Source organism: Cupressus sempervirens, chromosome 4, assembly GCF_028749045.1.
Source record: "Cupressus sempervirens isolate cs-2001-9-10 chromosome 4, ASM2874904v1, whole genome shotgun sequence".
In the NCBI taxonomy this organism is placed as follows: Eukaryota; Viridiplantae; Streptophyta; class Pinopsida; order Cupressales; family Cupressaceae; genus Cupressus; species Cupressus sempervirens.
Window position 1 is genome coordinate 550,535,862 of NC_143121.1, and position 9,941 is coordinate 550,545,802.

The window sequence follows — 9,941 nt, forward strand, 5'->3', positions numbered from 1 at the left end:
ACTACTTAGAAGACCAAATTTAAAATGCCAAACACGATATAATTTAATTATAATAAACTTTACGCCTGGTAGAAAATAAACTACAATAAATATATAAATTTATTTCATTAACTTATATCTTAGGGTGTGTTCTAAGATATGTTCCAACTTTAAGTCATTTAAGACTCAAATTCTATTAATTATATTTTGATTCCAACACATTCTCTAAGAATATAAGACCAACTATAATATCGAAATGGAAAGTTGAAAAAAAAATCATTTAATGATCCAAATTTCTAATATAATATTTTTTTAAATTTTAATTATTTTACAACAAATTTATATTTTACTTATCTTATAGCCAATGTATTAAATAAACCCCTACTATTAGAGATCATTTTCTATACAATTGAGACTCCGGGCATGGAGAGCTGATGTTTCTAGCAAAACTCTCCCCAAAACAGAACATTATGAGTGTGACCAATGAACCTATGGGTCCATATTGGACAAAAAAATATGCTCTAAGAGCATGTGGCTCCACTTGCTTTCACCGTGCTCTTGTCGTGTCACACTTTGGGACTAATCATACAAAGAAGATACTATATTCCATTGTATTTTATTCATACCGTGCAAAACAAGATTTTTTAATTTATTGAAACAAAGAAGCTACTGTATTCTATTCTATATTATTCACACAGAAAAAGTCTCCAAGTCATACCTGAAAACACCCGTTTCACACCTGCGCAATCAGTCAAAACCCTAGTGCGAAAACGGGAACGCTGAATGGCTCCGCTGGCAATGGAGGGACGGTGCAAATCCACTCCGATCATCCTGGAATTCATTTCGTGGACTTTAAATGGAAGATCGCAATTAATTCGCCACAATTTCTGTTTGACTCTTGGAAGCACATTTGTGAATCTTCATGGATGCTGCTGTCACGTCTCTTGTCCATTCTGTGCTGGCCATTACTAAAACATGGATGCACTTTCAGTCCATTCAATTCTGCTCATTTTAAGTCAAAGTTCCATGGCAGCAGCCATGATTTTGGCCATTCGTAATGCTTACATACATGGAAAGACTTGTGAATCGTAAGAGATGCTTATGAAAAAGATTCGCACACTCCTCCTGTTTTGGACCGATTTGGCCTGAGTCTGACCCTTTACCTGGCTCGTGCTGCAAAAACTACAGGCTTTGACAAGAAATTATTAACGATTTAACAGGAAAAAGTTCAAAATGAACAAAAAATCAAAAGGAACAAGACAAGCTTTAAAACTAAATCTATGCTGACAGTTTGTATCGAATTCGAACACGGACAAAGTTTCCCCTGGTAATCTAAACACTCTTTTTCATAGGAAGTTGCGCGAGTCTTGGATGCTGGTCCGAGCCCTAGGGTTTAGTGCTCAAAACTAGGGTTTGATGCCCGAAACTAGGGTTTGGTGCTCTACAGTGAATAATGAACATAATCTTGGATTATTTTAAATAAAGCACTAAGGTCTGATTCTCAACAGTGAGCAACTGAGCAAGAACGGTAAATAGTAAACATAATCTTGATTATTTTAATTATAACCCTAAGATCTGATGCTCAACAGTGAGAAAGAACAGTGAATGGTGAGCATAATCTTTATTAATTTAATTTTTACGGAAATCGTTAAAACCTAGGGTTTGACAAGCAACAATGAACAAGAACAGTGAATACCGAACATAATCGTCTAATGTACATTATTTTATAATAATAATACAGTAGAGTGAATAGCAAACATAAATCTTGATTATTATAAGAAAATCGCTCAAATCCTAAGATTTGATACTCAATAATGAACAGTAACAGGGAATTTAACATACAATCTTATGATCTACATAATCTTATAAAATTATTCATTAATTATTTTAAGGAAATCATTCAAACCCTATGATTTGAAGCTCTAACAGTGAATAGGGAACATAATCTTGACTATTTTACGTGAATCGTCCGAAACCGTGCAAATCCTTTTCCAGACGCGTAGATGTGATGTGGTTATTGAATTGAATCGCTGCGTGTAGTCTGAATCATCAGATGAATCATGAATCTCACCGACAAGGACCAAAACTTTAAGATTACGCTTACGGTACCTACCTCAAATCCAACGTTCTCAGTCGGTGGCCCAGCCTGGACGCGCAGCGATTTGCGAAAGCAACTGTTTTTCTGTTAACCAAATTTAAAGCTTTTTTATACATGTTAGTTGGCACCTGATAATGTACAAAATACAACTAGGTGCAAGATATTTGGTGAAAGATATTTGGTACTTCAAATCTTATTAGTTTCCTTTCTTACATTTGAGACTATTAAGATTTTGAGATATCTATTGTCAAAAATATTTGGATATAGTTTTTATTTTTATTTTTTCTAATCAAATTGTAATTAAACTAAGAAAAATTTGTGTTATATTTTAAATATTATGAATGAAATGAAGTAAGAAGAATTATTTGTGTGAAATAGTTAATCAATTTCATAAATGAGTGAAATGAAAATAATTGAAGAATGAGTGGAGTGAAATTAATTGAAGAGTGAATTTGATACTAATGAGTTAACTATCTATATGGAACACTTAACTAAATAAAATTAAAAAATTAAGAAGAGTTGACTATTTGTATAGAATGGTTAACTAATTGCATGAATGGGTGAAGTGAAATTAATTGAAGAATAAAAGATCTACCTCTTGTGAATAAAAGAGATTCTCTCCTTGAATTATGGGATCTCGTAGGAGTTAATACCCTGAATCTCAAGCTTGATGGGAACATCCATCAACCTGAGAATAAATGAATTAGTAGGCCCAACTAGCTTTGGGAAAAATTCATAGAAAACCTTGGTTTTAGAAAAAGAGCAAGATGCAACATCAAAATATACAAGTTAGTTAATGAGGTCCCCAAAGATAACTTGAGGTTTGACGAAGATGATTCTCCCACCCTCTTTCCCACATAGAGAGTAATGGTACTCTGGATAGTGGAGCCGCATTTAATGAAAGACTATTGGAGATTTTTTAGGGAAAGGCCTAGAAAATGTGAAGGTTTCTATTGGTCCTATATTCCAAGATCTGGTTTGGATGATGATGGTCTTGATGCCTTAAAGTTGGCTTATGACTATTTCTCCAGTTATTCTTTGGTGATTATCCATGTTTATGACCTATCTAGGTCTATCAAGCAAGGATGTCCCATTTCCCCAACATTATTATGAGTGTTGTTGATTCTCTATACTGTTTAATTAAGAAGTGACTCACTCTCCCCTAGTGTTAGAGTTAGATTAACTAATGGGGAAACTTAAATAATATGTGATTTGCAGATGACAAAACTACACTTACTAGACTAGAAGAAGATAATGTCGGTGAATTAGTGCACAAACTATACCAACTATTTTGTGCTACTTTAGGGGGCAAAGTTTCACTTCCTAAACCAATCATGTTGGGATGGGATGATCATCCCCAACTTGGTGTAACCGATTTTCCTTGTCTTTTGAAGGACCAAACCATCTCGTCAAATACTGGGCTTTCTATTTTCCATCAATCTTGACCTAAAATAGATGTGGGATTGGATAAAGGGGAAAATTGAAAAAAAGAAAGAAAATAGAATACATGGTACCTTTTCTTAGCAAGGAGATTTTGGGTATGTCAAAAGATTTTTTCATCCTATACTATTTATTATGCATTTGCCTCGCTCTTCAATCAAGCTCAATTTAATTACATTGAAAATTAGATTAGAGAGTTTATCTAGTTGAATATTAAAAGGAATATAAAAATACATGTTTTTAACTAGAGATGACATACTATAAGAAATAATGAACGTGGATTAAGGCTAGAAGTTTTGAGGACCTGGGTATTGTTGTAGCAATCAACTATTTGCTAAGGTTGTTCAATGAGTGAAGCCTTTGAAGGTGTTAATTAGACTTAAAATTGCTAGATTACCTTCACTAAAGAAATTTCATGGGAAGGTATTCATTTGAGTGATACAGTGGTAGGCCTATTTTCAACCAAGGTTGCATGATCTAATGTGTTCAAGGCTAAATGAAAAGGTTAATCAATAATAACAATATTATAATAGAATATAGTCTAATCTATGGGGATAAATCTATTTGGTGTAATTTGAAGCATGGGGACAAGGCATTAGCCCTTCTTAAAGGTTGCTATCCCAAAAAATAACATAGTGTAAATAATGTCATAGAAATAGAACATGGCATAGAAGTTTTTGTTGAAGGAAAGGTAGTAAATGAAGATTTGGTTGGAATAAACACAATGTTAAAGTTGTGGTTGAAGGAAAGATGATAAATGAAAGTTTTGTTGAAATCCTCACCTAGATATTTGTGGTACAATAGTAGAGTGCAAAATAAGTACAATAGTAGGGTACCACAATACATGACTGTTAGAAATATTTTCTTCTCTATAAAATATAGAAAAATACAATTAATTGATAGACTATAATATGTTCTCTAAACAAGACTTTCAAATCCAACATCATAATGAGTCAATTCCTAATATCTTGACCATAAAAAATACTTTCAAAATCTATTGAATACTTATTACATTAAAATATGATCCCAAGGTAAAAACAAGAGATAATTCATATTACATTGGAAAAAAAAAGATGGATATGATATAAAAAAAAGAGAATAGAATACTTATGTCAAATGAAGGATACAAAATTCTATTGTATTCTAAAAAATGATGTCATCCCAAGAATATAAGGTACTGTAACTATCACATCGCAAGGAAAGAAGGTAGTATAGAAGTTGTAATCGAGAGAAAGATGGTAGATGTAGGTTTGATTTAAATGAAGCTAGTGTAGAAGTTGTGGTTCAAAGAAAGATGATAAAAGGAAGTTTAGTTAAAATTATGATCTAGATATGTGGGACACAATAGTGACATGCAAAAGTAAGTGGTGATTAGAAATACTTACCCATCTCTAAAGTTGGACAAATTACAAATTATTTATAATTTCTTATACATTCTAGACAAGTCCTACAAATCCAATAGTATGACGAGTTGATATTAAATATCTTCAAGATATTTTGTTTGAATTTACAATTTTATCTTCATAATTAATATTTGAGATCCCAACTCCTTAAAGTGATCCCAAGGTAAATGCAAGTGAACAATTCGTATTATATTAAAAGAAACTAGAACGAAAAACTTTGGGATGCTTATGTCAACGGTGGAGCATAATGATCCACAATGTTTTTGCATTCTCAAGAACTTGAAATCACAAGAACATAATGTACTGTGAAAAGGATATCAAAAGAAACAAGAATGAAGAATTTTAGGATGCTTATCTCAAAAGATACAAAATGTTTTTATTTTCTAAAGAAGTTGAAATCACAAGAACATTAAAGTAGTGTGAAAAGATATCACAAGAATAGTAGTAGTTTAGAAATTGTGATTGAAGTAAAGATGATAAAGAAAGGCTTGGTTGAAATTATGATATAGATATATATGAAAATTGAAAAAAACAATTTTTTTTTTAAATGAAGATTGAAAATCATAGAACCAAATAAATGAAAATTGAAAAACATAGAACAAAATACAATTAATTTATGGATATATTGCATTGTCTACACAAGTCCTACGTATGGATGAGAGGATTTCCAATATCTTCTCTATCGAACTTATCTTCTCGACTATTAGATTTCAATGTCATTTTAAAACATAGAACCAAATAAATGAAAATTGAAAAACATAGAACAAGATACAATTAATTTTATGGATATAGTGCATTGTCTACACAAGTCCTACAAATAGATGAGAGGATTTCCAATATCTTCACTATCGAACTTATCTTCTTGACTATCAGATTTCAATGTTAGCATGAAATGTCAACCATGAGCTCCTATCCACCTAATTCAACTATTTCATAATTGAGCTAAATAATAATATACGTGGCATGTTAACCCATACACGTGTAAATGGCATTTGGGTCATGCCCGTTTTGACGGGGAGTTCAGCTTTAGTGCACTATAATTATTGTCACGGGACTAATGTTGTGCATAGTTTCTAGCTTTTTAATTTAACATTAAAATGTAGAATATGACGAATTAAATACATTTATAAAAACAAATAAAAAATAATCTGTCCAGTGAAAAGGGGACCATGCAAAAAGGGGGTAGATATTGTAAAAGAAATAAGAGGGAAAAACATGGAATTGGAATGGGGGCGGGCCCACCACACGCTAAAAATACACGCAGGTTAAAAAGTTTTTAATCTTATCCGAAACGAGGAATACTGGATAAGGTAAAAGTGGGAGTTAAAGCGGTCCCTTGAAATCTGGATAGAGTTCGTTTTAATTTCCACTGCTTTTTAAGTCGAACAAAACTAATGGAAAACGAGGACTTAAACGGGGTTTTTTTTAACGGAGCTGGTTTTACGAGTCAAAGTTGAACGGCGCCCGTTTCCTCTACCCAATCGGACGGCGTACATTTATTCCGTTGAAAATTGTGGTTAGATGCGATCGGTGATGTGGCCGACGTGTCAACCGACGCACTTTTTGGGACAATCGGATTGAAACTTTTGGGCTTTATTTATTGAGGGAGGGCGCCCTTATTTCCCAGAAGAGTTTATTTTTCTTATTGAAGTGCGTGGAAAATTGCAGAGCATTTTCTATTGGCCTTTCTGTTCTTGGAGAATTTCGAGGTCTCTCGTGGACTTGTGTGAAGAATTTGCTGCAGTCTGTGGAGAAATTGCAGTCGTTTGGAAAGAGTTTGCGAAGGAAAGATTGTGAAGGTTTTAGTAGTACGTGAATCGTCGGCGTTTGAAGAAACTTTTGCTTTTAGCGGTAAAGATCCAGCAGAGGAAAGATGCCTGCGGCAGGGTTTGCAGGTCCTGTTGCTCCTCCTGGAGTAGAGTTCGAGGCGCGTATAACGCCGTATGTGATCATAACATGCATCATGGCGGCAAGCGGAGGCCTCATGTTTGGCTACGATGTTGGAATTTCAGGTAAGCTTTAGCCCCCTTTGAGGAAAATTTAAATTTCGTTTAAAATCTTTGCTGTTTGTGGTGAAAGATTTGGTGTTTTTGTTTGAAATGGAAGAAGAGCCCTCTGATAGAATTTTGCATTGTCCAGTGAATTCGTTTGAGTTTTTGGTTGCAATAGAAGAGAGTTTGCAGTGAAATCTTTAAAGTTTGTAGTGAAAGGCTTGGTATTTTTGTTAGAAACGGAAGGAGAGTCCTCTTTTCAGAATTTTATTTTTTCCAGTGAAATTATTAACTTTTGTAGTGTAAGCATTTCTATTTTTGTTTGAATGGAAGGAGATCTGGTAATGTATGGTAATGTATGGTTATTTTGAGGTTGTGTGAGTTTGAGCTCTGTTTTGTGCCGATCTGATAGAAATATTGGAGGTTTTTTGTAAGGAAACTGACTGATTTTGTTCAATTTGTAGGCGGAGTGACGTCTATGAACGATTTCCTGGAGAAATTTTTTCCCACTGTGTATCGCAAGAAGAATGAGATGAAAGACAACGATCCGTACTGTAAATATGACAACCAGGGGCTTCAGCTGTTTACTTCGTCTCTGTATCTAGCCGGTCTTGTAGCGACATTCTTTGCGTCGTATTCGACCAGAGTATGGGGGCGGAGGCCGACCATGTTTATTGCCGGAATGTTTTTCCTGGTTGGAGTTGTGCTGAACGCGGCTGCTCAAGATCTCCCCATGCTTATCGTTGGCAGAATTTTGCTTGGTTGTGGAGTTGGATTTGCTAACCAGGTAGACACTTATGTTTATAATGAAAAGTTTTAGAATTTGTCATTTTTAGAGACTCCGAAAGGAATTTGCCTATTTTCGGTGTCTTTTTTGTTTTTGTTTTTGTTTTTTTCTAATTTTATTGATATTTTCGCTTCCGTCTGTTCGTTCCAAAAATTGACTCCTAATTTAGAGAGAGCTTTCAGTCGCATTTATTTCTATTTTCCGAAATCTTCAGTGTGTTTTTACAGGATATTTTTTAATATAATGGTAAGTGGTTGTTTTCGGTCTGTTCTGGAGGCTGCAGATCTTTGTAATCCAAATTAAATTGCGAACTAACAGGAATTGTCTACTTTTTTCGTCCTATTTTCTCCAAGATTAACCAAAATTTACTCTGCTAATTTTGTTTCCCTGAAATCATGCACTGATTTATGATAAATTGACAGGCGGTTTAGTGTAGAATCTGATTTACAGCATTATTTAATGATGCAGGCCGTTCCTCTTTTCCTCTCAGAGATTGCTCCCACCAGAATCAGAGGAGGTCTCAATATTCTCTTTCAATTGAATATCACCATAGGAATTCTATTTGCAAACTTGGTGAATTATGGAACAGATAGAATCAAGCCTTGGGGATGGAGGCTTTCACTTGGTTTAGCAGCAATTCCTGCTGTTCTTCTTACAGTAGGTTCCATATGTTTGGTGGAAACTCCCAACAGCTTGATTGAAAGGGGACGTCTGGAACAGGGTAAGGTTGTGCTCAAAAAAATTAGGGGAACTGACAATATCGAACCAGAATTCAACGAATTGGTAGAGGCCAGTAGAATAGCTGCAACAGTTAAACACCCATTCAGGAATCTTCTCAAGCGCAGAAACAGGCCTCAATTGATCATCACAATGTGCCTCCAATTCTTCCAGCAGTTCACCGGTATCAATGCTATCATGTTTTATGCTCCTGTGCTCTTCCAGACATTAGGCTTTAAGAACGATGCTTCCCTCTACTCTTCGGTCATCACTGGTGCTGTAAATGTTTTATCCACTGTAGTTTCAATCTATTTAGTCGACAAACTTGGGCGCAGATTTCTTCTTCTCCAAGCTGGATGTCAAATGTTTATCTCACAGGTAAATTCTATGCAGCCATCATTTGTGTTTGGCTAGAAATTGTAATCACGACTAATCAATGTTTTCCGTTTCCAATTGTAACAATTTTGTGATGGAATTGCAGGTGATCATAGCAATTTTGTTGAAAACACAGATGAGTTCGGATGACGAACTTCCCAAGGGCGTGGCCATTATTATAGTGATACTGGTATGCACATTTGTCTCAGCCTTTGCCTGGTCATGGGGGCCGCTTGGATGGCTCATTCCCAGCGAAACTTTTCCATTGGAAACCAGATCCGCTGGACAGAGTATCACAGTTTGTGTGAACCTTCTCTTCACATTTGTCATTGCACAGGCATTCCTCTCAATGCTCTGCCATTTCAAATATGGTATCTTCTTGTTTTTCTCTGGCTGGGTTTTAATCATGTCCACATTCGTCTTCTTTCTCCTCCCCGAGACAAAGAATGTGCCAATTGAAGAAATGATTGAGAAGGTGTGGAAGCAACACTGGCTTTGGAAGAACTATGTCAAAGACTCTGATCTGATTGACGATGAGGACGGTGATGCCTATGCCAAGCAAGAGATCGGAAAAGCCAACGGCAAGGCCTATCACAATTCACAGTTGTAACTTTTTTTTTTAGCTGCCCAATTTAGTTTTTAAGATCAATCTTTTTGCGTAGTTTACCTAATCAATGTACTCTCATATCTGCTTTAAATGGCCGCCATTGCATGTTTTAGACAAGGCGTAGAGCTTGAAATCAACCCAACTACACCTTTTTCCATTTCCCTTAAAAGATACTCAAACTGTAAGAAGGAAACCTAGTTTACTACCAGATCCTCAATATATATATTTGTAAAGAGGGTTCTTAAACAGAATGATATTGAATATATTCGAAAGATTTTTAGTAGATAAAGTTTTCTGTTGTAAGAGCATTTTGATTTCATATAAGATCAATAATTTAAAATAAACTTTGTTTTATTTATTTACGTAAAAAAAAAATTCCACTGGGTTTCTGACTGGAGTCTTAGAACTGTGCTAAAAGCATTGATCGTGAATCTCACATTAGCACGGCGCAAGCATTGATTTTTATTATATCTATATTAGCAAATTTATATTAGCAGAGTAGTAAATGGTAAAATAAATTTTCTTGCAGTTTTTGTTAGCGGAA

At 34.8% G+C, this 9,941-nt stretch overlaps 1 protein-coding gene across 1 annotated transcript; it reads left to right on the plus strand.

The window, feature by feature from the left end:
• Positions 1–6,545: 6,545 nt before the first annotated feature.
• On the plus strand, positions 6,546–9,686 carry LOC149562365 (sugar transport protein MST4-like). Its single transcript, XM_089825891.1, has 4 exons — positions 6,546–6,932; positions 7,376–7,698; positions 8,167–8,793; positions 8,897–9,686. Exons 1-4 carry the CDS (start codon positions 6,794–6,796, stop codon positions 9,398–9,400), a joined length of 1,593 nt encoding a protein of 530 aa, XP_089682017.1. The 5' UTR covers positions 6,546–6,793; the 3' UTR covers positions 9,401–9,686.
• The last annotated feature ends 255 nt before the right edge of the window (positions 9,687–9,941 follow it).